The sequence below is a fragment of the Drosophila yakuba genome, chromosome 3L, assembly GCF_016746365.2.
Source record: "Drosophila yakuba strain Tai18E2 chromosome 3L, Prin_Dyak_Tai18E2_2.1, whole genome shotgun sequence".
Classification (NCBI taxonomy): Eukaryota; Metazoa; Arthropoda; class Insecta; order Diptera; family Drosophilidae; genus Drosophila; species Drosophila yakuba.
Genome location: NC_052529.2, coordinates 20,237,746 through 20,260,770, shown reverse-complemented (window position 1 = coordinate 20,260,770; position 23,025 = coordinate 20,237,746). Strand labels below are relative to the sequence as shown.

Genomic DNA, 23,025 nt, shown 5'->3' with positions numbered 1-23,025 from the left:
GGCATTGCACAAATTAAGAGAATAAATATTGCGATCGCAAACAATATAAAGCTCGGATTTCTAGTGCTTTTCGGCTACGTACTTGGATTGTTGGCCAATCAAGTTGCAACTGACTCTGTTGGTGATTCGAAGAGTCTAATACAAATCTTACGATCGCCGACAATATGAAGCTAGGATTCCTGGTGCTTCTCGGCAACGTGCTCAGTCTGTTGGCCCATGACTGTGGAAATAACCCTGCTACGACGACCACAATGATGACCCCAACTGACCATTTGGATGATGTGAAGGCTGAAATACAAAACATGACGACCAGAATGCAGCACTTTGGCTTCAACCTAATGCAGGTGGAACTCGGCAAATCAAACCTGAACAACTTTGTGATGGCGCCATTTTCCGTGTGGTCACTTATGCTTGTATTCCACGAGGCAGCAGTTGGAGAGACCTTCGACGAGCTGCAAGATGCTCTGGGGATTTATGTCGAGTATCCTGAACTGCGCGAGTGGTACTCGGCTGTACGTGTTTTTCACCGGTGAGTAATAATGCCTAATATTTTCATCTGTGCAGCTGGTGCATTCCAGAAAGTGTACATAGATGTATCTACTATAATCTATTAGAATATGTGACACGATTTAATTCTCATGTTTTGTATGGCTTTTTCTTTGCACTCTAGTTCCCAAACCAATGACTCAAGTATTCATTCGATGCGTTACGTTTACTACGACAAGAAAAATATAGAATTTGTGCACGGATACTATAGTATAGTCCTTGAGGGCGATCCAGAAAATATATATGATTTGTTCTTCCTTATTGACATTTTAGGCCGGCCAGGCGCAGTAAATTTGCAAAGTTCAACAACAATTAATAAAATCAACGAAGATGTCAGATTGGGCACTTCAAACTTTATCAATAGTTCTTATACCACTCGTTCTTTCACGTATTCAAACCCTCTGCTAGCGATTTCTGCTAACTACTTCAATGCCAAGTGGAGGGTGAGACAAAGACTTATCCTCGCCCACATTCCACTTAATACATATGGCTTATTTCCAGTTCTCATTCGATAAGAGCCAGACGAAAGTGGAACAGTTTTACAACGACGACGGCTCGCCAGCAGGTAAAGTGCACATGATGGTGCAAACAGGGAAGTTTGCCTATGCCAAAAATGTAAAGGATCTGCAAGCTGATGTCCTGGAGCTACCCTTTTATGAAGGGGACCTAGTAATGATAGTGATCCTGCCAAAGCGAGGCAATGGAGTTGGCCTGATGCTAGGCAATTTGAAGGCCCTGGGATTGCAGCCCATCTTAAGGGAGCTGGAGGCTTCCAATAATGAATCTGAAGTAGAAGTCAAGCTTCCCAGGATTGATACAAACTCCCGATTTGAACTCAGACATTCCCTACCCGCGGTACGTAAAAGTCCAAACTGCCTCTCAACTGCCAACTTTGCGTCTTATTGAACATCATTTAAAGGTTGGAATAAAGGATCTGGAACACAGCTATAGGGCAAATATTAGCCGCATGCTGATAAGCGCGTATGATATTAGAAAAGTGTTCCTCTCGAACTGCGACCATTACGCCCGGATCGTCGTAAATGAAGAGGGTGCAGTGCCGCGAAAATCTTCTGGCAAAAAGAACATCAAGGCTCAGTTCCATATGAACAGGCCCTTCATATACCTTGTCTTAAAAAGATCATACAACCTGCTCATCCACGCCGGAGTCTTCCAGAAAGGTGACGTCAAGTAGTGAAAAAAAAACATGAAATGAATTGCTTTTATCTCTGACAAAGAATTAAACGCCTTTGAAATTTGTGGGCGTTGCAGTGGATGTGTCCAAAATGCTATTCGTATATCGATAGAACTTTGCATGACAGATAATTGGCAACCGAGAACTTTAGGCACTAGTAATCTTGTAAGATAAAACCGCATGCACAGGAAGATAATACCATTCGAATAATATAGTCAATAATGCAAGCAACAACGATGCTCAAGTTGAAATATTAAAGTCATGTGCCCGAGCTGAAAATTGATTTTGCTGATTTGTGTGGTGCTGTTTGGTCAGAGCGCATGGCTTTCAATATATAGAGTTAAAGTTTATAATAGTTTAGAATATAACAGTATAGTTTTAGCAACCAAATGAGCCAGAAAAAATTTGTCTTGTTATCTAAACCAAACCCTGTTATACTTCATTGTCATTTTCATGGCAAAGGAGCAAAAAGCCTGGTCCTGCAAAAAGATCTTGCAAGGATTTGAGGATTTTTTCCTCGATCTCCTCCACCGCACATCGATCGATCCTCAGATTGCCAACAAGTACTCCGCGTGTTCTCTCCTGGTGCTGCTCTACGAGGAATCATCGGGGGAAACCTACGACCAGCTGCGTCATACCCTGCGAATCAATGTCGAGGATGAAGCATTTCGTGCGTTCTCTAAGGCGAGAAACCAATACCTTAATCAAGACAGTAAAAATAATGCACTAATGAGATTAGGTGAATGGCTTGTTAATTGATTGCGTCTCCTGTTTATCATCGGGAGTTGAGGTCGGTTGCCTTCAGGCCGTGTAAACATACAATAAGTATTCGATCAAGAGAAGCTACTGGGATACCATCCGGAGATATAATGTTTCCGTATATTATTACGTATCACATATTAATAGGAAAAAAAGAACAGTGATCCACCATAAACTACATGAATGGGCGTTTAAGATTTGTTCAATGATAAAAAAGTCAATATATGGTCATCAAAGCCAATTTGATGATCAGCAGAATGGCGGAATTTCAAATCCTGCTCAACAAACCATTCGTGTACTTGATTGGGGAGATGAAATCTGGCCTACTTTTCGCCGATTATGTTTGGCTGATTTGCGACACGAGCGAGCCTTTATTTATATACAAAGAGAACGATTACGCAAAGTCGAATGATGTTTATTTTTTTGTACGTCCGGTAGCCTTTTTGCCACCCACGGGCTGTTGTTTATCTTTGCTGGCCTTGCTAGAAATTAGGGGGTGCGTTTCTGTAATAAGCAGTTAATGATGGTTAAAGTGTCAGTTGAAGCTTTGATTGTTGACTATACCATCAGTGGGTGCATCAGGTAAGCTGACATCATAGAGCTGCATGCGTCGTCGCTTGGAAGCCAATATGTCGTCCTCATAGTCATGTGGTTCAGAGCTGAGCATAACTGCACTAGGCTCCAGTCCGTCTTGACCAGCCCAGCCATCCTCGGGATCCTCCACTTCCGGTGCCATGGGCAGAAACTGTAGGGCATTTTCGTCCTCGCCCTCCTCGTCCGAGGAGCAAAAGGCAGCCACCGGCTCCACTTTCTGCACGTCCACCTCAATTTCCTCGTCCTGTTGCGCGTCTGCGTTCAGATCCACAGACTTGTCTTCGTCCGCAATATCGAACTCTGACTCTCGCTCCTCGTACTCTACGTTTTCATCTAATTCCTTAAAATCTGGTGCAAAGGCAGACCAGTTTTCCACTTGATTTTGGGCCCAAATTGATACCAGGCCGGAGCTGATGCTAGCAATGATAGGCCGCACAGGATGCCAAACCACGTCCAAGAGAAGCTCACCCTTGGTGCCGTGCAGGATCTTCACCAGGTTACCAATAGACTTTTCCCAAATGTAAAGAGCATGCTGGCGAGCACTGCCAGCGCATATGTACTCCCCATCACCGGAGAAGCAGCACTTTTTCCAGGTGGTTCTAGATGGAATTGGCATTAATTAATTAAAGGGTTTCCTTTAGAACGATTCACATCTTACTTATTAACCAAGTCCTGCAGCTTTTGTATAGGTTCCGGTTCACCGTCTTTGCCTAGAGTGATAATTTCTTTTGAGTCATAAACACGAATAACTCGGTCTGAGGTGTTAATAAGAAAGGCGCTGAAAGATACATTTGTTACGTAATGAAGTCCTGATTTCGTATAACTACCTACTCTCCCCGCCTCGCAAACTCGATACTTTTTACAGCCGTTGCACTTGAGGTGCCTACAATAATGCGAAAACTGGCGACCACCTCAAAGGTTTCAACATCTAGCACGAGTATTTTTCCTTTGGCGTTGCCTGTGTAGATGTGTTTGCCTCTGCGATCGAATGAAGCCACGATGTTCAAATCACCCTGGTGAGGAACAAAGATTTCAATGAAAATCACGCTGAGTATTCGATGTGCAAACCCACATCGGAATCCAAGGGCAGGCAACGGTGAGTTCCGCCGACCTCTACCAGAACGGCGGCATATCGCATGGGGCAGACCAAAAGTCGGTTGTCATTTCGCGGATCGAACTGGACTTTCAGCACAGGCGAAGGGAACCTGTATTTTTGTTCTAGTTCGCCGGTAAGCACATCCCAAATGCACACGTTGTTATCCGTGGAAGCTGAAAGTAACTGGAGTGGATTGGAAGATGTAGAGGCTATGAAATACGGCAAGTAAGGGCCTACCTTGTGACCATTCCTGGTCCAACTGAGACTGCAAACGGGATGCACATGTGCCGAAATAATCTTGGCAATGCCCCGCGTCAGAAAATCCCAGATTACGATGCGACCATCATTGCATCCTACGGCCAAAAGGGTTCCGTATTTGTTAAAGGCACACGTCACGGCCAACGAAATGCAATCCAGGGAGCCATCAAACTCCTCCGGGTAGTTCTGTCCAAATGATTCTTAATAAAGCGGGAATTATTTTCTACATAAACATTAGAATTTAGCGGCAATCTCACCTAGCAGCTCCAAATTCATTTTTGTTTACTATCTTCTTCTTCAAAAATGGCAGCTGCCATTCACACGGAACTGCTATAACATTTTATGTTAAAAAGGAAAAGCGTAACATAAAACGGTTATTCGATAGTTAAGGTTATACTCTTTGAAGGAAAGTTGGGAAAATGTATATTCGTATACTATATTAAGTTATTCGAAAGCAATCATCTGCATTGGTGTTATACATTTTTTAGTATTAATAGAACAAGTTATGGTAATGTTATAAGTGAAATTATATATTTTAATAGGTAAACATATAAAATTGTTCAATTTAGTTGCAGCGTTGAATAGTACATTTTAAGCGGCATTGATCATTTGTTTATCCAATTATCTAGTAATTAATGAGCTTTAAGTGCGATGGTGTTATCTCTGTCGCAAGCAATTGTATCGACGATAGTTTACTATTTTTAGATATCGATAGCGTCATCGGAGTTTGGGCACCTCTATTTTTTGAGCTCTGTGCACGTTGTATGTGAAAAATTTATGCAGATGTATTCGCCAATTGTAACCAAGCCCGAATTGTGAATTTGCAAGCAGACACCGAGCATCATAATAAGCGCTCTAATTGGAGAAGGCAAACATTTCGAATTAAGCTATTTCGCAGACGTTTCGTCCGTGGCACTCGATTGTGTCAACGTCACCTTTGGAGCAATCGCCCCCTCTCGCTCGCTCTCCCTCTCGTTGCCAATTTTTTGCTGGCTCTCTCTCGCTCACTCCCTTCGAAAGCTTAACGGTTAGAGTGAAAAAATGAAATAACCCAGTTTCGAATTTCGTTCACAATAAAAGTGCGGGCCTTTAATGCCAAATAAACATTTGGTTTCGAATTGTTTTTCAAATTCGATTCGTGGTTTCCAGCTTTCCAGTTTGACAGCGAGAGAACGAGAGAGAGCGAGCGCGAACAAAGTAGTATGCAATTACGGTGCTCGCGCTCTGCTTGTGCTTTCCACTCCACTCCTGTTCTTAGCTTTCCCCCTTATGTACTCTGTGTGCGTGTGTTAGTGTGTACACGATTATTTAAAAACATTTTTAATCGTTGCAGTGTATTCATCGCCAGCCACGTTAAAAGGAAGAACGTGTATGTGAATACGACCAGCAGAGGATCTAAGCGAAGGATTCAGGAGCCCAAATTCTCAATCCCCATCCCACACACACACACTCTTGCACGTAAGCACGCTCTCTGGGAGAGGAAGGGTAAATAAAGCAAGCAACGAGCAAAATGTCTGGCGAGGAAACGTCTGCCGATCGCAATGTCGAGATCTGGAAAATCAAGAAGCTCATCAAGAGCCTGGAAATGGCCCGTGGGTGAGTGTTATCAATGATATAAATGTCCTTCTGCCCCATCCGATTTGTGTACGTGTGTGTGGTATACACAATACATGGCACGAAAACAACAACAACGGGGGTGGAAGTGGGCGTACTGGAAGTGGGTGTGGGTGGGGACGTGGGGAAGCAGCAAGTACAACCACCTTTCCTTGTTGTCGCCGTGTGAATCTCCTTTACATTGTTTTCAATCTTAGCACGATCCCCCGCCGCTCTCCATCTCTTCTTTGCATACGAGCAACACGTTTTTGTCGAGTTTTTATCAGTTCAAACTAGACTGATTGAGAGAAAGAGAGAGGAGTGAGTGAGTAATCGCCTCGTGGCCGTTGTGCGTATGCGTGCATGTGTGTGTGTGTGTTTGTGTTTTTGCCCCGAAATGGGCCAAGCTTTGTGGACCCCTTCCTCTCGCTCACTCCCTTGACCCGGTCCTTACCGCTTTACACCGCTTCAGTGTGGGAAACAAGGTCAGCAAATGGAGCGACAGCCGCAGGAGCATATCCACTATTTACATATATATCTTTTTGTCAATATGCGCCACAATTGGAGCCAACATAACAAATCTTCCAATTGGAGTTGGCGACTGTTGCCAATTGGGATTCGCTTTGCACAGCTATCTTTCTATTGGTTTTCAGCCAAATGAGAAATAAATATAAATACTTGTTATTTAGGTACTGTTTCTTTTAATTTGTTTCCTTAGTCATAGTTGTATTATACATTTTAACGATATATACAAATTGCGATTCGGCACATCTATATAGTATTACACCGAATGAGAAATGAGTTTGAGAGACAAACGCGTAAAGAGCCTGAAAATTTAAAAAAAATATATATTTTCTATTACATTTTGCAATTACATTTTTCACTTAACACATGCCAATTAAAAGTAACGTGTATGGAAACTTTAGAAACTAAAGAGCATTTTCAAAAATGTAGTCCAATAGCTAAATGTCAAGCTTAAAATGCGACAAAATTTAAATAACTTTAAGTAGGTTACTTATATGCATCTGTCTTGTGAATATACGTTTTTGTAGCACTGTTGCTATGAAGCACTGTTTTTCATTTCTGCGACTCACTTTCTTCCTTGTTTGGTTTTCTTGCAGCAATGGAACCAGCATGATTTCTTTGATTATTCCGCCAAAGGATCAAATCTCGCGCGTCAGCAAAATGTTGGCCGATGAGTTTGGAACGGCGTCGAATATCAAGTCGCGTGTAAATCGTCTGTCCGTCCTTGGTGCCATTACGTCGGTACAGCACAGACTCAAATTATACACCAAAGGTAAGCTCAGCTTAGAAATTCCACACGATCATAATCTAATCCGTTCCATCTGCTCAATTTCAGTGCCTCCCAACGGTTTGGTCATCTACTGCGGCACAATAGTCACAGAGGAGGGCAAGGAGAAGAAGGTGAACATAGACTTCGAGCCATTCAAGCCCATCAACACGTCGCTCTACCTCTGCGACAACAAGTTCCACACGGAGGCCCTCACTGCCCTGCTCGCCGACGACAACAAATTCGGATTCATCGTGATGGACGGTAATGGAGCGCTGTTCGGTACCCTTCAGGGCAATACCCGCGAGGTGCTCCACAAGTTTACCGTCGATCTGCCGAAAAAGCACGGTCGTGGTGGTCAGTCCGCCCTTCGTTTCGCCCGTCTGCGTATGGAGAAGCGCCACAACTACGTGCGGAAGGTCGCCGAGGTGGCCACCCAGCTCTTCATCACGAACGACAAGCCCAACATTGCCGGACTCATCCTGGCAGGTAGTGCGGACTTCAAGACTGAACTTAGTCAGTCTGATATGTTCGATCCTGTAAGTGGAAGTTACCCTATTTCCCTTAATGCCCCTATGTCTTAGGCTTGAATTTTTTTCAGCGTTTGCAATCAAAAGTCATCAAGCTGGTGGACGTGTCTTATGGTGGGGAAAACGGTTTTAACCAGGCCATTGAACTGGCAGCCGAATCATTGCAGAACGTAAAATTCATACAGGAGAAGAAACTCATTGGTCGTTACTTTGATGAAATTTCTCAGGTGAGTTACTCAAGCGAGTTCTAAAGCATTTTTAAGGTAAAAACCACATCCAATGCTTACTATATTTTTTAGGATACTGGCAAATACTGTTTCGGCGTGGAGGACACTCTGCGGGCACTGGAACTTGGCTCTGTGGAGACCCTCATTTGTTGGGAGAATCTGGATATTCAACGTTATGTTCTCAAGAATCATGCCAACTCGACGTCAACGACAGTATTACATTTGACGCCCGAGCAAGAAAAGGACAAGTCGCACTTCACTGACAAGGAGGTGAGCGCATAAATTAAAAACTATTTTAGTCCGCATGCTAATTGGGAATTTAATTGAACAGAGCGGGGTAGAAATGGAGCTGATTGAGTCTCAGCCGCTGCTGGAATGGCTGGCAAACAACTACAAAATGTTCGGCGCCACACTGGAGATTATCACGGATAAGTCCCAGGAGGGAAGTCAGTTCGTGCGAGGTTTCGGTGGAATCGGCGGTAAGTTTTAGCACTCAACCATTTTTATACCACAGAATGGCTGGCTAGTTGTAAATTGATATCGTACTAAACAAATGCTGCAATTATATCCATTCCTCTTCCCTCATGCTGCTTTCACACGGTCGTCAACGCTATAATGTAAATGTCTAATTCTAAATTGGTATTTCAATTCGATATGTAGGCATTTTGCGCTATAAAGTAGATTTCCAATCCCTACAGGCCGATGAGCCGCTGGAGGACGTCGATCTCGATGACTATTAAGCCTGGTGGGCTGCGAACGGGTGTCGATTATGCGTTACATACATAATAAACCAGTACTTTTTGGGAAACCTCGTAAAGCAAAACGTTCAAATTGATTAGGAACCAATTTACTTGCCACATAGTTTTACCTATGTTCAGCGTAGCCGTTCAATATTTATCACCAATAGGGTCCCTCATCAGTCGGATGGTGCATTTCCTTGTCGATCAGATCAGCGTGTATCTAGATATGTACCTATACGTTTTACCAAATTTTTTAATTAGTCGTGCACCAGGCTGAACCGAGTGCGAGGTAAATTTTAAGCTGCAAATTAAATTCGTATTTCGTACTCGTAATTCGTAATTCAACTGTCATATAAAAGGGGTATTAGCGCATTCTCCGTTCATCTGGTGCAATTTTGACTGCGGTTTTAGGAGCAAAAGATCTTCGGTGAACATGCCACTTTCGAACGTATCTGCATTTCCCCTATTCAAATTACAACCGAGTGTTATAAGAAAGTATACAAATCTAATCCATAAAATTGTAATAAAAATTAAACCAGAATAAAAACACCACACATATATGAATGTGTGTTTATATTCAGTCGCGAAGTAAAACCAGGGGTCGATATATTAATTAGTGTATGAAAAGCTAAATAGAAACAAAGAAGGTGAGATTCTGATGTTCAGTTGATTTCGTATAAGTTGAATTATCTGTGTTGTGACTTTTGTGTTTTCCATTTCATTTATTATTCAATATCTGCTTATGTTCCCAATAAGTTTTGTTTTCCATTTTGATTAAATTCAATCATTTGTCCCTCTGCAGGTATCTTACGTTACAAGGTGGACTTCCAGAGTATGCAGCTCGATGATTTGGACAATGACGGCTTTGATCTAGATGACTACTAGAAAATGTTTCTTTAGAAATGAATTTGCAACTACCGTCGACCGCAAGCTGAATTGCAACTACATAAAACCAGGAAAATCAAATAGAATATTTTAATAATACGAAAAAACACACAAACCTTCTTCCATTTTAACGTTGTTGGCGAAAAAAGTAAAATTTAAAATAATGCATATAAATACAAACGATATAATGTTAAATCGAGGAATACATATTAAAATGCTACCGTTTTACGTGAACAAAATTATAATTTGTTAATGTTTTCCGAGCGACTACAATTCTTGTTAAACAATTGTTTCTTCATAAATCCGATAGATAGACAATACGCTTTGTTTGCTATAAGAATTGTATTTGTTTGTTTTTATCATTCTATAAGAATTTGAGTACGGGATTTGTACTTAACGCAGATAAAATTCCGACCCTGGAATCTTCTGGTTAAAAAAAAATGCTGGTGGCCACTCGGAGAACTACCAGTACAGCAATGAAAGCAAAGTGAAATGGGCATGTCATTTTGTACTTTCTATTTGCAGGCACACTGGAAATAGTTTACTACGAGATTCCCAATTGATTAGTTGTCGATGCACGTGACCGACAACAAGTACAAGCACTAGCACTTGTATTGCGCTTCATTTGCATCTAAGAATCGGATAGATACATCTGGTGAGCTGAAACTAGTTTCTGAGTATCTGTACTCGTTTAATATTCGTAAATAGAAGAGCTGCACATTCGAGATTCTGTAAGGCAAGTTACGAAATCATTACAACGAGAATTCCAAAAAGTAAGCTTAGCAAAGTTCAACAGTGTTAGGCTTCCAATTAGCTGACTTGACCAAGTTATTTTATTTTGCTTTCGTAGTGAAATAAGGTTCACTCTAATGAGCACAAGTGCGGAGCTGTACTGGTATGTGTATTTTACTCCGATCATTTGTACTTCCATTTGAGTGCGAGCAAAGACGAGGGTTTACAACTTAATGAGAATTTGATCAAGAGAACGTTAAAACACAATCAGCTGCAGTCGGACCGGGCACTTCTAATTGAATCGCCGACGAATGAGGTTCGGATCTCGAAAGCCCAGAATAATCGGTTTTTTACTGGCTAATTGAGATACGGAAACTTTTACCAAGAGATATGGCTGAATCAGTGGATCGAACAGAGACTGTGGAGCAGATTCGCGATGGCCTCATGGAGGACTGGAATATCCTGGAGAACGTATTCCACCTGCTCCAGGAGGAGGACACCTTCTGCGTGGATCCCCAGAAATGGGGTAAGCAGAAGATAGTCCCCTTTTTGCAGCCAGACAGACTAAAGGTAAGTGAACAAGTCATAGACGATGCGGCGTCTGCCGATGTGGAGATAGCAAGCAAACTGATTATGAGAAGAGTTCAATTCGAAACTTGACCACTTGGCGGCAGTTGTAGCAATTGTGTTATGGTTGATTCAATGGACAGCAGTACTTCCCGATTGAGCATACTTATGCCTAGGTATCTGATAGTTTTAATTGCCTGATTAATTGTAGTTAAATTGTTTGTTTTCTTATAGATTGTGATTGGTTTCTTTTGGTTATAGGTTATATTACTCTGATCAATACCCGTGAGAAAACACCTTTGCTAGGTGTGATATTCAACAGAAAACGTTTTTAAAATATATTATGTCATCGGAGTCCCTTTTTCATAACAATGAATACATGATTTTGCACCATCATTTCCAGGAACTGATTAATCTGAAGGTTCGGGAGACGGAAAACTGCTCGCTCGCCGAGATCGAGGAGCTGTGCCGGCAGGTGATCCATTACTCCGTGAAAACCTCGCACGGGCGCTTCCACAATCAGCTCTTCGGGCAGCTGGACCCGTTTGGATTGGCAGGAGCCCTGATCACCGAGGCCATGAACGGCAGCACGTAAGTCCGCAGCATTAATCCGCATTCCGCACATGTGTCTATATGAGCGAGCGCTGATTGCATCTTGTATTCCAATCTACAAGTGGCGGCGGGGTTCAACGTACAGATAATTGTGCTAATGTAATGGAGATAGCAAAGTGCTATATTTCATAACCCCCTCCCGATTTATTTGAATAAGGTTAAAAACAGTTCATAAATTATCATAGCAAGTTATCAATTATTTAGATTAGATCACCTTAACTTTGTGTAATATCATCATATTACTACCAGAATATATACATACATCTGGACAAGATATTTTATTTATAAACTTCTACTTTAGATACACCTACGAAGTTGCACCCGTGTTTAGCCTGATTGAAACTGAAGTCATCTCGACCATCTGCAAGTTGGCAGGATACAAGGAAGGCGATGGCATCTTTGCGCCCGGAGGCTCCACCTCCAACATGTACGGAATGGTTCTGGCCCGCTACAAGATCGCTCCTGAGGTAAAGACATCTGGAATGTTTGGGATGCGACCATTGGTGCTCTTTACCTCCGACGAATCGCACTATAGCTTCGTGAAGGCGGCCAACTGGCTGGGATTGGGCAGCGATAACTGTGTGTCTGTGAGGACCAATGAGCGGGGTCAGATGCTACTGGACGACCTGGAGGCGAAGATCGCAGAGTCAAAGGCCCGAGGTGGACAACCGTTTTTTGTCAACTGTACTGCGGGCACCACTGTACTGGGTGCTTTTGATGATATCAATGGTGCAGCGGATGTGGCGGAACGACATGGTCTGTGGCTTCACGTGGACGCCTGTTTGGGAGGGGCTTCACTGCTCTCCACCAAGAACCGATCGCTAATTGCCGGCCTCGAGCGGGCGAACTCTTTTTCGTGGAATCCGCACAAAACCGTCGGTGCTCCGTTGCAGTGTTCGCTGTTCTTAACCAGGGAATCTGGCCGTTTGCTGGAAAAGTGCAACAGCACCGAGGTGAACTACTTGTTCCAGCAGGATAAGTTTTATGATGTGTCCTACGATACGGGAAACAAGAGTGTCCAGTGCGGCCGGAAGATCGACGCCTTCAAGTTCTGGCTAATGCTTAAAGCTCGAGGATATGGAAAGTATGGACTCATGGTGGACCACGCCATCCAAACCGCCAGATTGCTGGAAGGCAAGCTGCGTCAGCGGGGAGATCGTTTTAGATTGGTGCTCCAGGAGCACGAGTACTCCAATGTGTGCTTTTGGTTCATTCCGAAATCAATGAGGGTGTCCAGCCAGGAAGAAACCCCTGAATGGTGGAATCGACTTTACACTGTAAGTTAATGAGAATTGTTTTGATAGACCATTTAAACTCACCTTTTTACATCCTTTTTGAAAGGTGGCACCGAAAATAAAGGAGCAAATGGCCCACAGTGGCACTTTGATGATCGGTTACTCTCCTCTTAAAGCAAAAAATCTGGGTAACTTTTTCCGCATGGTCTTTACTTGTTTCCCCATCCTGAAAAGCGAAGAGTTGGACTTCATTTTAGATGAAATAGAGAGATTGGGAGAAAAAATTGTCCTTTGATAGTAGATTTCGATTGTTCATATGAAGTAAGCTAATTAATGAAAATGTCGTATTACAAGTATGTATTTCATTGAAGGTTTTACTTTGTGATAAATAAAAACGCCTTTATTATGTTAACCCATTTAAAACTGCAATACTTTAAATTACTTTCATCAAATTAATGATAAATTTTAAAAATTTGTTTTCTACCGCCAAAAACTAATAATAAAAACCTGGTCACACCAATTACCCGCCATAACTATCGATAAAGGTCATGGGTATTCTTAAAGTACCCCAGCACGGTCATACATAGACGTGAGATCAAAACAATCCGTTTTTGTTGCGAAATTATTTGTAAAACCGGACAAATCAAAAGACGTTAAGATGGGTCGCGCCGAGGTGGGTACGCCCAAGTACCTGGCCAACAAGATGAAGTCGAAGGGCCTGCAGAAGCTGCGCTGGTACTGCCAGATGTGCGAGAAGCAGTGCCGAGATGAAAACGGCTTCAAGTGCCACACGATGAGCGAGTCCCACCAGCGCCAGTTGCTCCTCTTTGCGGATAATCCTGGCAAGTTCCTGCACAGCTTCAGCAAGGAGTTTTCCGACGGCTACATGGAGCTGCTGCGCCGGCGGTTTGGCACGAAGCGAACCAGTGCCAACAAGATCTACCAGGAGTACATTGCTCACAAGGAGCACATCCACATGAACGCCACGCGGTGGCTCACCCTGTCCGACTATGTGAAGTGGCTTGGCCGGACTGGCCAAGTGGTAGCGGATGAGACGGAGAAGGGCTGGTTCGTCACCTACATAGATCGCAGTCCAGAGGCCATGGAACGCCAGGCGAAGGCTGATCGCAAGGAGAAGATGGAGAAGGACGATGAGGAGCGCATGGCCGACTTCATTGAGCAGCAGATTAAAAAAGCCAAGGCGAAAGACGGCGAGGACGACGAAGGACAAGAGAAGTTCACCGAGCTAAAGCGCGAAGAGAACGAACCACTTAAGCTTGATATTCGCCTTGAGAAAAAGTTCCAGCCTGACACTGTGCTAGGGAAATCCGCTCTAAGCAAGCGACCAGCCTCTGAAGTTGAGGAAAAAGTGTTCAAAAAACCAAAATCCGTGGCTGGAGACAGCCAAACCCGGTCAGTGCTGGACGAGATTATCAAGCAGGAGGAAAGCAAAAAGGAGCGTGCAAATCGCAAGGACTACTGGCTGCACAAGAATATTGTGGTTAAATTTATTTCGAAATCCATGGGCGACAAGTTCTTCAAACAAAAAGCGGTTGTCCAAGACGTAATAGACAAATATCAAGCCAAAATCAAGTTCTTGGACACTGGGGAAAAGCTAAAAGTGGATCAAGTAAGATGGCAAACCAACCAAGTACAGCTTATAATGAATATTTACCCAAGGTTTTATTTTCCAGGCCCATTTGGAGACGGTAATCCCCGCTTTGGACAAACCTGTTATGGTGGTTAATGGCGCTTATCGCGGATCCGAGGCTCTGCTAAGGAAACTGGACGAGCGTAAATATTCAGTCAGCGTGGAGATATTGCACGGTCCCCTTAAAGGCAGAATTGTAGACAACGTGCAATACGAAGATATATCAAAACTGTATGGCGCTTAGTCATAATTTTCTAAGTTAAGATCTATAGATGTACCTTTTTAAGCTACTTTGATACATAAGTTGAAACTTTTTTTTAACCATTTCGGAGAAAGGCTGACAGCGAACTAAACAAAAATCTGCACATCAGAAGTTCGTTACTTAAACTTGGCCTACTCAACATTTGGGTTAATAAAACATAGCTTTTTAATGAATAACTAGAACACTCTCATTTACTCAGTGTAGGAATATTTCAGTGGGTATGTGTATGTAAACAATTTCAGTTTGGGAACAATAAAACCACCGAACAATAGCCAATTGACTAGCGATAATTCTCATACTTGCAAAACTTAAACTAGTTTCAGCATCGGTGTAGTAAAGTGCATACTCGGGATATGCGGATTCTGTGTGTTATTGTTATCCTCCTGCGACTCGGAGCATTGCGAGATATAGCTGCAGATCAAGAGGGCAGGTCGACGGGAAGTTGGTGGGACGCAGTGCCCCGACTTTTGACTGACATCGCTACCATTAAGGCGAACATACTCACAGCTGCTCCACTTGAATTGGCCTCCAACGTAATGGATGCTGTGTGTAAGGATAAAATCATGTGTTTATTGAAAAAAAAAAACATCTGTATTTTATTGTGAACTGACTGCCAGGTTCTTCCACCCTTTTTATGGACAGAATCCCTCCGCAAATCACTCCGGACATTAGGAAGATGCATTTTCAGTACATGACGCCCTGCCAGAACTACAGTGTTCCTCTGCTGGAGGCCTCGAAGTTGTGGAAGCATTCTAGGTTCAGCAAAGGACGTAAGGTGGTAGTTCTGGCCACCGGATGGACCAACACCGTAAACGAATCCTCGGCCATTTCAATGATCTCCAAGGCATTCATGTGTCGTGGCGATGTGAATTTTGTGGTTCGTCCACTGGACCAATTTTGAAAGTATATATCTAAAGCTTTCTTCTAAGATTGTAGATGCAGCTGACTATGTGGACACCTTCTACTCTTGGTCGGCGCTAAACACGGATTTAATTGGCGAGCATATTGGAGTTGGTCTGACCCACCTTATAGAGCTGACCCCACTTCGAAATATCCACTTGATTGGTGGGTTCATAAAAGAATACCTAGTTTCTATAAATTCTGGTTCCGATTTCTTTGTAGGACATTCACTTGGAGCTCACATTATGGGCACAGCTGGTCGGACTTTTAAGAAACTTACGGGAAAACTTATCCCCAGGATAACTGGCTTGGATCCGGCCAAGCCGTGTTTCAGGCGGGAAAATGTCCTGCCAGGACTGACGCGTGGAGATGCCAAGCTGGTGGACATAATCCACACTAACATTGGTATTTTGGCCAAGCGTGGACCCCTTGGGGATGTGGACTTCTATCCCGGCGGAGCACATCCCATCCAGCCGGGCTGCCTAACCATCGGGTGCTCCCATACCAGAGCGGTTGAGTATTTCGCCGAGAGCGCATATCCACACCAGGAGAAAAACTTCATGGGCAACAAGTGCGCTTCTTGGGATAAGCTCAGAAAACGGGATTGTTCTGCTGGCATAGTTTCTCCGATGGGCTATAAAATGAATCCGCAAGCCAGGGGCATGTACTACGTAGATGTTAATGGTTGGCCCCCTTACGGCCGAAACTCAAGGGATACTATTGATCATAGATTAAAAACGTGCTATCTGTGCCAAAAGTAAAATTCGCAACATAGAATATCTCTAATTTATCTTATTAACGATGCTTATATATAAACCTTAGTTAATTTATGTTGTACAACGATTAGTAATCGATTTGCGTAAGATCTAGATCATCATTAAAGGCCTCTGATATGTCCTTTTGGCTCTGCATGATGCGCTCTTGGGTTTCCGCAATTCGCCACAACTCATCGTCATCCTCGCCCATCAGCATGGACCGATCCCCATGGCCCTTGATATCCGGACGGATTCTGGCCTTAGGGAGAGCAGGACCATTGGTGCGCTTCTGTCGGTTGCCCATTGTTATCTGGCTCTCCTCGAAGTAGTTGTTGGGGTGATTGATGGTCGGCTCGACGGATGAATTGTGGGTAAGTTGGAAGTACTTTCCACATGCGATTTGATAGTGCCCGCGGGACACAAAGAACATCACCTCATCGACGGCGCTGGCTGACAGACCATAAGAAGACAGCTTGGATTTCAACGATCCCTGGTCCATGAACTTATACGGACAACCGTGGCAATCGCCCGGCCCCGTCGCATCCTTTATGATCTTGGCGCACGAGTAGGGTGTGTAGTTGACCATTGAACCCTTCTTTCCGTAGTTATGGTAAATATTGTACTCGTAGCCCCGTGCGAACTTATCCGCATCCATTTTTTTGGTAAACTCTTCGCGCCAGAAGCGCAGTGAATCCTCCAGCGTCACACCAATTCCTTTCATAAACAGGCCGTATTGCATTCGGCCGTTATGTTTTATGTGATGCTGGGCGCGAATGTGCTCGTGGCACATACGCATGCACAAAGGCATGGAGGTCTTGGAGAGCTGATCGAGGGACTCGATGGGAATCGCTGCATCCCGACATACGGTGTAATCCCTGCCGGTATAAGAGTTATGTAGAGCTTTAAGCGTGCGGGAGATGCGCTCGTCGGCTTCTACATCCTCCACCATAGTCTTAGCAGCCTGCAGGCCCTGCTCGATCTCGTCCTGCTGCTTGGTGCCCACTAGGGACACCAGGTCGTGGGTGTTTACATAGGCGAAGCCAGCCTTTAAGTAGCAGCGACGTCCTCGCACCAGATCCAGCACCTGGGTGAAGGGCACCTTGTAGAAGTCTAACAGCTCGATCTTAGCAACACTCTGGCCCGCCGTGCTCTCGTACAGGCCGTCCTTGACTTCGTCCTTCTGGGCCTCGGTGAGGGGATGAATCTCGAAGCCGTTGGCCTCAAGAAACTGCTTTACCTCGGCGCTGCTAAGTGCGGCGAATTTGTACCGGAAAAGCTCCATTTCGCGGGCCACAAACCAGCGCGCCAGGTCCTCCGAGCGACAGTAGGCCAGCCGCAGGATGAAGTGCGAAAGATAGTCCCGCCTGCGGGTCTGGATGTCTGCCTCGTGCTTGGTGCTTCCACCGGGGGAGCATAGCCTTAGATAGCTGCGCAGTCCTTCGCGGGTTAGATCCGCACTCACGTTTTCCTTCCATTCATCTGAGAGCAGGCGAGGATGCCGGGTGCTTGCGCGATCCAAGATGCGGAGAAGGCGCAAGCGCTCCAGAGCCAACTCCTCAAATTCGTCGATGTGCACGTCCTCCGTCGGCGGATAGTGGTACAGCAGGACGTTATGCGGATACTTGGTCTCCAAGCTGTCCACCTCCACCTTGACCTCATGTCTCGCGCGTTTTTTCAAACCAAATTCCATCGTGCGTCGCGTTGAAGTAATTTACAATTTATGGAAGGAAGGTTTGTTGTTTTGGCGCGTAAAATACCGATTGCATTATCAGCTGTTTCAGTTGCTATCGATAGTTTTTAACTCATTATCGATGAATGGGGATTTATTATTATGATTTGATTTTATTATTATACTTTTTCAATTGTTTTTACAACTCAAATTGGTATTAAGGTATTGTGTGTCACTTGCTGGCCAGCCTTTGGGTTAAAATGAATTAAAATCCGCATGTTGCCATTGTCGAGATATTTGAAAAACATCAACCTTTTAAGTTCCTACAATAATATACCTCTTTATTTATTAATATAACATGTATACACTATGCCTAATATTATTTAGTGTAGGGAAACTGTCTTTGTCATCAAAGTGTAATGCAGTTTTTTATATACTATATCAGGTACTTGCACAACTGACTAGAACGCTCGGGATAACATTAAAAAATTGTTTTCTAAACATTCATCTCTCTGGAACTGATCCCTATGACGTCCAGGGACCTCCTCAAACGTTTCCAAAACAGCTTCCGATCCTCCTTGGCCGTCGGCCACTTTATATACGTTTTCACATCCATTAGGTATTGCAAAGTCTTGGGTCGCTTTCTTCGTGGAATATCCTCTAGGAAAACCAGGATCAAGTGCTCCTTGCTGACCTCAAAGATTCTGCAATATATGTACACATGTATGGTGAAGTTATATTAAAGGTAAAGCTTCTATACCGATGCTGCGCCAAATACATTTCAAATTGACACCAATGACTTAACAAGAACTTGGAGGATATGATCAGCATTAGGGAATAAGAGCGGTCCATGCAGGAGATGATGTTGTCCAGGATGGTTACTCCAATCTGAGTGTGAGCGCAATGAATTAGAACGGTTTTTACATCGTTAGTAAGTTAAATAGTCTGTACCTGAAAATCTCGTTCATGCAGACAAATGGACACATCCCCTGTTTCCTCCACGTTCGGCAGCAGTTCATTGAGCACCCAGGAACGATCATTTTGGCAATAGCTGATGAAGATATCGTAGACGGCACTGGGATCTCTCTGGGATATGTGGGTGAAGTTATCCACCGACTCCTTTGAGGCGCTGGACAACAGGGCAGCGGACTTGAGGGAAGAGTAATAGTAGTGGATGTGCCAGCGCTTCAGATAAATTATAAATCCCAGGACGCAAGCGCCAACTATACTGCCCACGACCGCGATCACTGTGTTCGTAACGCGGTGCAAGTCCTCGGTGAGGTCACTCATCGACCTGATCTGGCAGTTGAGCTCATCCACCTGGAGCTGATCGGTGTTGTTGAAGCAGTAGTACTGGCTGGCCTCGTAGTCTAGCAACTGAAACTTCAGGGTAAGATCTCCGGCAGGGTTCTCTAAGTGATAGGGCTGGGCCACGGAGCACTTGGCCATCATGTAATCCTCGGAGGAGAAGCGCAGTCTGAATATATGATTCGCTCGATTGAAATCCCTTATGTTGGAGTAACTCCTCTGCAGCCAGGGAATATAGCGACTCTGCCACAGCTTGCGATCTATAATCAGCGATTCCGCCAGAGATATTACTTCCTCACCTACAGCATTTTGACTATAGTTTAGTAGCTTATAGGAGCAATCTGCGTCTTTATTGTTGCCAGCCGCCACCTCCACCACCGCTCTCAAATGGCAGTCACAAATGAAGTCGTTGTCCCCCAGGCTAAGGTAATCCAATCGCTCGAAGTCCTTCAGCATCTCGTTGGACAGCATGTTGATGGTGTTGCTCCTCAGGTTCAAAACCCTCAGGGCGGAGTTGTTGTGGAAGGCACTGCGGTACCAGTTGCCCACATGGTTCGAGCTCAAGTCGAGGATCTCCAAGGACTCCAGAGACTGAAACATGGCCGGAGTAAGAGCGTTAATGTTGTTGCCCGCGAGACCCAACACCTGTAGCTTCTTCAGCGACTTGGACCACTCCAAATCCTTAATATTTGATCGCTCGAAGTACAAATATTTTAGTGTGCCAGCAATGCCATTGAAGGCATCGTCGATGATGTTGTAGGATAGGTAGGGATTTCCGGACAAGTCGAGACCCTCTAGCACCGTATTCTTGAAGATGGTACTGCTCACCATGGGAATGGCGGTGTAGCACAGACTGAGGAACTTCAGCTTATCCCCCAGATGAGCAAAAGCCACCGCACTATTCCTGGTCATCTTCGAGTGGGAGAGGTCCAGGTAAATCAGTTCCGGCAAATACTTGAACACATTCTGCTGGATCTTTAGGCCGTATATCAGACTTAAGGCCATTTCCAGAGTGGGCAACTGCAGTTGGTAGCTGTAGGTCAGGAAGTTGGTGAATGACAGGTCTAGATACTGCACTCCCTGGACGTAGTAGAATGTGTCGTGACTTATCGTCATGATCTTGTTGTCCGACATGAAGATCCGGCGCAGATTACTGACGTTCTGGAAAGCCTCCTTGCTCACGTACTCGATGCTGCAGTTGCTGATGTCCAGCTCCACCAGTCGGGGCATCTTAGGGAAAGTGGCCCAGGCTATAGATTGAGCTGGGGAATAGATATAGAATGTACGTGTTAGAAAACTAAAGACGCCTTTTTTTAAACCATGGTGTCTAAACATAAATCCCCTACTACTAACGATATCTAGGGTTTTAAAGTAAAAATTAATGTGAAAACATGTTGCAGGAACATATGAGCTTAATATGATAAGATACCAAGGTGCGATTAGTTGTGACATGAGAATTTTGGAGGAAAATGTCTTTGCTGTGTAATTGTGTTTGAGATGAGATCTTACATGAACTTCCGTGCTGATCGAACCGATCTTTCAAGACCTTAATATAGTTCGTATAGTTTGTACTGGCTGTGACTGAGTGTGCCTTGTTTGTGTTGTTTTGAAAGTAAAGAAAGCACTCCCGATCATACAGATCGGTGGTATTGTGTAGAAGTAGTAGATCGCAATGGTGTGGTACATTGTTACTAGCCTCCAAGCGGGACTCGTTTACAAATCGAGCAAAGGCTGAAATGGCGAATGGAAACTGGACATCAGAAATCGGGTGCCATTGCGATTCGGGATCTCAGAACTGACTGAATGGTATAACCATCTCGAGCAACCTTACCTTCGGCATCTGGAATCAGTTCAGCGAAATTGTTCCCTCGCAGCGATAAAAGCTTTAGGGAATCCCTCATGGAGTAGAGGGTCCTGAACGGAGCTGCAGTCAACGTATTAAAGGCGGCCGAAAAGACTTCTGTCCTCCAAATGACAAACTTCCTCGCTAGTTTCGCCTCACGCAACAAGTCAGTGTCCTCATTTATGTTGCCGTGGGATAGATCCAAATACATTTTGTTCGCTGTAAATAAGTAATTATATTTACAATCATTTTCATCGGAGTCCTATTGGCTTACAGGCTAAATTCTACAAGTGGCGGGTGTAAACATTCAAAAAGATACAATCTATTATCGCGCAGATCCAGATAGTAGCGAATAGCTTCGCCAAATCCACCCAAACCACCAGTTATGCCAAGCTCTTAAAGATAAGGCCGTAGCCTAACACCAAAAAGCTTCTATCATCAGTCGATCCGCGTTGCCGGAAGCGTGAAAATATATATCACGTTAAGTGCTGTTAACAATGCTCAATCAAACTCAAACTCAAGCCTAGGCAGCGATTTTTTATTGGGTACATATACATATGGGTACAATACAATACTTACCGTATTTTTTGGTGCCCTCCTTGAGGGTGCCGTTGGGAAAGAGCCACCATATCACCTCGTCCTTGATCATGTCCAAGAGACAACTGTTGCCGTCATCCGACTCGTATTTCAACATGAGGGACTTGAGGTCAGTTCTCTCCTGGCTGAACTCTTCGGCCTCTTCACTTGATGTTGTGGCTGAGTCTGGTTCTATTATCAGCCCGTCCTGGATCGAATACTCGGAGGATATATCCTTTATGTTTCCGAGGAGCAGGCATAATAATACGATCACATCCAGAATGCTTTTTGGAGACATGTTCACCAAATTGCGCACTTATACTGCTTGTAAAGGGGGATTATAAATAAGATTTGACAGCTGTTTGATTTCACAATCGCACGGATAATCGCGTTCTACACAATTTTTAGCCACTCATTCAGTTTCACTGGTTATTCCGAAATCGAAGCCACATTTTGTGATAGTTAACCGCGAGTTAACTTCTCCCGCGAATTACTATATTTGTGGTTGAGCGAAACACTCGCCTCGGATTCCAGCAATGGACTGGCTGGAGGACTAGCCTGCTCTATTGGTCAGCCTAAATGATTGGTAGCAGCGGTACATATGTGCAGCTAATTCTGCCATGATATGGCTTATCAATTTTGGCAGTATCTTCCCATGGATGGCCCGGGACTATCAGCGTATCGCTTTTTCGGTGGCAGTGAGCGTCCCGCCTCACGCCCACGCCGAGTTCCTTATCGGATAATTATCTGGTCGTCGGAATACGGCTATTACCACTTCACTGGGATCGGTGCTCTGGATCAACAGATATAGTGACGGCTCGTTTTTGGCCAGCACATAAATTTAGTAAAACAAACTTTGTTGTAGTGCTTTGTTCAAGTGCTTGGCATTTGCAGCCAGAAAAGCCTTGATTTACGATGTCCATTCGGGACCGATAAGACAAATCACTTGGCAAATCTTAGATTCCCAGCACATCGGCGATAGGTAAAGCTAGCCACTAAAACACAGGCGGTATAAATGCCCAATCAATTATATCAATTCCCTTCATATCATATACGTAGGTTATTGGCCGTAAAAGTATTTATTTGGAGATAGGGCTTCTGCGGTAGCCTTCTATGAGTAAAACAAATGATCATCGGACTTTCATTGAGGAAACATCATCTTACTCATCTTCCGTTGATAACGCAATCCTTATAATAGCACGTC

The 23,025-nt window shown here is 44.1% G+C and overlaps 8 protein-coding genes across 10 annotated transcripts; 5 read left to right on the top strand and 3 right to left on the bottom strand.

The window, feature by feature from the left end:
- The first annotated feature begins 76 nt into the window (after window positions 1-76).
- Window positions 77-2,017, top strand: LOC6534815 (serine protease inhibitor 77Ba). Its single transcript, XM_002095451.3, has 4 exons — window positions 77-529; window positions 671-989; window positions 1,048-1,401; window positions 1,466-2,017. The coding sequence occupies exons 1-4, from the start codon at window positions 165-167 to the stop codon at window positions 1,736-1,738; spliced, it is 1,311 nt and encodes a 436-aa protein (XP_002095487.2). The 5' UTR covers window positions 77-164; the 3' UTR covers window positions 1,739-2,017.
- An 804-nt stretch (window positions 2,018-2,821) lies between these two features.
- LOC6534809 (retinoblastoma-binding protein 5 homolog) lies at window positions 2,822-4,771 on the bottom strand. The gene is made up of 7 exons (XM_002095445.3): window positions 4,703-4,771; window positions 4,425-4,645; window positions 4,164-4,370; window positions 3,923-4,104; window positions 3,750-3,869; window positions 3,062-3,690; window positions 2,822-3,001 (listed from the first exon to the last, which is right to left on the bottom strand). The coding sequence occupies exons 1-7, from the start codon at window positions 4,719-4,721 to the stop codon at window positions 2,913-2,915; spliced, it is 1,467 nt and encodes a 488-aa protein (XP_002095481.1). The 5' UTR covers window positions 4,722-4,771; the 3' UTR covers window positions 2,822-2,912.
- A 378-nt stretch (window positions 4,772-5,149) lies between these two features.
- LOC6534808 (eukaryotic peptide chain release factor subunit 1) lies at window positions 5,150-9,950 on the top strand. Of its 2 annotated transcripts, none has more exons than XM_039373784.1 (8): window positions 5,150-5,207; window positions 5,779-6,041; window positions 7,160-7,335; window positions 7,399-7,868; window positions 7,931-8,086; window positions 8,159-8,356; window positions 8,418-8,565; window positions 8,747-9,386. In XM_039373784.1, the coding sequence occupies exons 2-8, from the start codon at window positions 5,956-5,958 to the stop codon at window positions 8,824-8,826; spliced, it is 1,314 nt and encodes a 437-aa protein (XP_039229718.1). In that variant the 5' UTR covers window positions 5,150-5,207; window positions 5,779-5,955; the 3' UTR covers window positions 8,827-9,386. The 2 variants fall into 2 exon arrangements, with proteins under 2 accessions (XP_039229718.1, XP_015050846.1); XM_015195360.2 differs by lacking the exon at window positions 8,747-9,386 and adding an exon at window positions 9,629-9,950 and having other exon boundaries at window positions 5,151-5,207.
- Window positions 9,951-10,092: 142 nt separating this feature from the next.
- Window positions 10,093-13,280, top strand: LOC6534807 (cysteine sulfinic acid decarboxylase). The gene is made up of 5 exons (XM_015195357.2): window positions 10,093-10,484; window positions 10,562-11,013; window positions 11,414-11,601; window positions 11,924-12,899; window positions 12,964-13,280. Exons 2-5 carry the CDS (start codon window positions 10,834-10,836, stop codon window positions 13,150-13,152), a joined length of 1,533 nt encoding a protein of 510 aa, XP_015050843.1. The 5' UTR covers window positions 10,093-10,484; window positions 10,562-10,833; the 3' UTR covers window positions 13,153-13,280.
- Window positions 13,281-13,423: 143 nt separating this feature from the next.
- On the top strand, window positions 13,424-14,946 carry LOC6534806 (DNA/RNA-binding protein KIN17). Its single transcript, XM_002095442.3, has 2 exons — window positions 13,424-14,487; window positions 14,552-14,946. The coding sequence occupies exons 1-2, from the start codon at window positions 13,516-13,518 to the stop codon at window positions 14,750-14,752; spliced, it is 1,173 nt and encodes a 390-aa protein (XP_002095478.1). The 5' UTR covers window positions 13,424-13,515; the 3' UTR covers window positions 14,753-14,946.
- Window positions 14,947-15,030: 84 nt separating this feature from the next.
- LOC6534805 (vitellogenin-1) lies at window positions 15,031-16,444 on the top strand. 2 transcript variants are annotated; one of them, XM_002095441.4, is made up of 4 exons: window positions 15,031-15,319; window positions 15,388-15,647; window positions 15,700-15,835; window positions 15,893-16,444. In XM_002095441.4, the coding sequence occupies exons 1-4, from the start codon at window positions 15,124-15,126 to the stop codon at window positions 16,429-16,431; spliced, it is 1,131 nt and encodes a 376-aa protein (XP_002095477.1). In that variant the 5' UTR covers window positions 15,031-15,123; the 3' UTR covers window positions 16,432-16,444. The 2 variants fall into 2 exon arrangements, with proteins under 2 accessions (XP_002095477.1, XP_015050842.1); XM_015195356.3 differs by having other exon boundaries at window positions 15,700-16,444.
- On the bottom strand, window positions 16,443-18,170 carry LOC6539734 (DNA primase large subunit). The gene has a single exon (XM_002086582.4). The coding sequence runs from the start codon at window positions 18,113-18,115 to the stop codon at window positions 16,514-16,516; it is 1,602 nt and encodes a 533-aa protein (XP_002086618.1). The 5' UTR covers window positions 18,116-18,170; the 3' UTR covers window positions 16,443-16,513.
- Window positions 18,171-18,407: 237 nt separating this feature from the next.
- On the bottom strand, window positions 18,408-22,401 carry LOC6534803 (toll-like receptor 13). The gene is made up of 6 exons (XM_002095439.4): window positions 21,825-22,401; window positions 21,234-21,464; window positions 20,912-21,133; window positions 19,046-20,664; window positions 18,855-18,982; window positions 18,408-18,798 (listed from the first exon to the last, which is right to left on the bottom strand). The coding sequence occupies exons 1-6, from the start codon at window positions 22,117-22,119 to the stop codon at window positions 18,591-18,593; spliced, it is 2,703 nt and encodes a 900-aa protein (XP_002095475.1). The 5' UTR covers window positions 22,120-22,401; the 3' UTR covers window positions 18,408-18,590.
- Between the last annotated feature and the right edge of the window lie 624 nt (window positions 22,402-23,025).

Excerpts from the sequence above, each read along its gene's own strand:
- LOC6534809 (XM_002095445.3), bottom strand. Across the intron at positions 4,371-4,424 it reads GGACCAGGAATGGTCACAAG|TTACTTTCAGCTTCCACGGA; the intron begins GTAGGCCCTTAC and ends AATCCACTCCAG. Across the intron at positions 3,002-3,061 it reads ACCTGATGCACCCACTGATG|AAACGCACCCCCTAATTTCT; the intron begins GTATAGTCAACA and ends TGCTTATTACAG.
- LOC6534815 (XM_002095451.3), top strand. The coding sequence starts at position 165 with ATGAAGCTAGGATTCCTGGTGCTTCTCGGCAACGTGCTCAGTCTGTTG. Across the intron at positions 530-670 it reads GCTGTACGTGTTTTTCACCG|TTCCCAAACCAATGACTCAA; the intron begins GTGAGTAATAAT and ends TTTGCACTCTAG. Across the intron at positions 1,402-1,465 it reads TCAGACATTCCCTACCCGCG|GTTGGAATAAAGGATCTGGA; the intron begins GTACGTAAAAGT and ends CATCATTTAAAG.
- LOC6539734 (XM_002086582.4), bottom strand. The coding sequence starts at position 18,115 with ATGGAATTTGGTTTGAAAAAACGCGCGAGACATGAGGTCAAGGTGGAG.
- LOC6534808 (XM_015195360.2), top strand. The coding sequence starts at position 5,956 with ATGTCTGGCGAGGAAACGTCTGCCGATCGCAATGTCGAGATCTGGAAA. Across the intron at positions 6,042-7,159 it reads AGCCTGGAAATGGCCCGTGG|CAATGGAACCAGCATGATTT; the intron begins GTGAGTGTTATC and ends GTTTTCTTGCAG. Across the intron at positions 8,566-9,628 it reads AGGTTTCGGTGGAATCGGCG|GTATCTTACGTTACAAGGTG; the intron begins GTAAGTTTTAGC and ends GTCCCTCTGCAG.
- LOC6534805 (XM_015195356.3), top strand. The coding sequence starts at position 15,124 with ATGCGGATTCTGTGTGTTATTGTTATCCTCCTGCGACTCGGAGCATTG. Across the intron at positions 15,320-15,387 it reads CAACGTAATGGATGCTGTGT|GTTCTTCCACCCTTTTTATG; the intron begins GTAAGGATAAAA and ends ACTGACTGCCAG. Across the intron at positions 15,648-15,699 it reads GTGGCGATGTGAATTTTGTG|ATTGTAGATGCAGCTGACTA; the intron begins GTTCGTCCACTG and ends CTTTCTTCTAAG.
- LOC6534806 (XM_002095442.3), top strand. The coding sequence starts at position 13,516 with ATGGGTCGCGCCGAGGTGGGTACGCCCAAGTACCTGGCCAACAAGATG. Across the intron at positions 14,488-14,551 it reads AAAAGCTAAAAGTGGATCAA|GCCCATTTGGAGACGGTAAT; the intron begins GTAAGATGGCAA and ends TTTATTTTCCAG.
- LOC6534803 (XM_002095439.4), bottom strand. The coding sequence starts at position 22,119 with ATGTCTCCAAAAAGCATTCTGGATGTGATCGTATTATTATGCCTGCTC. Across the intron at positions 18,983-19,045 it reads TGCATGAACGAGATTTTCAG|ATTGGAGTAACCATCCTGGA; the intron begins GTACAGACTATT and ends GCTCACACTCAG. Across the intron at positions 18,799-18,854 it reads ATGTATTTGGCGCAGCATCG|AATCTTTGAGGTCAGCAAGG; the intron begins GTATAGAAGCTT and ends CATATATTGCAG.
- LOC6534807 (XM_015195357.2), top strand. The coding sequence starts at position 10,834 with ATGGCTGAATCAGTGGATCGAACAGAGACTGTGGAGCAGATTCGCGAT. Across the intron at positions 11,014-11,413 it reads TGCAGCCAGACAGACTAAAG|GAACTGATTAATCTGAAGGT; the intron begins GTAAGTGAACAA and ends CATCATTTCCAG. Across the intron at positions 11,602-11,923 it reads GAGGCCATGAACGGCAGCAC|ATACACCTACGAAGTTGCAC; the intron begins GTAAGTCCGCAG and ends CTTCTACTTTAG.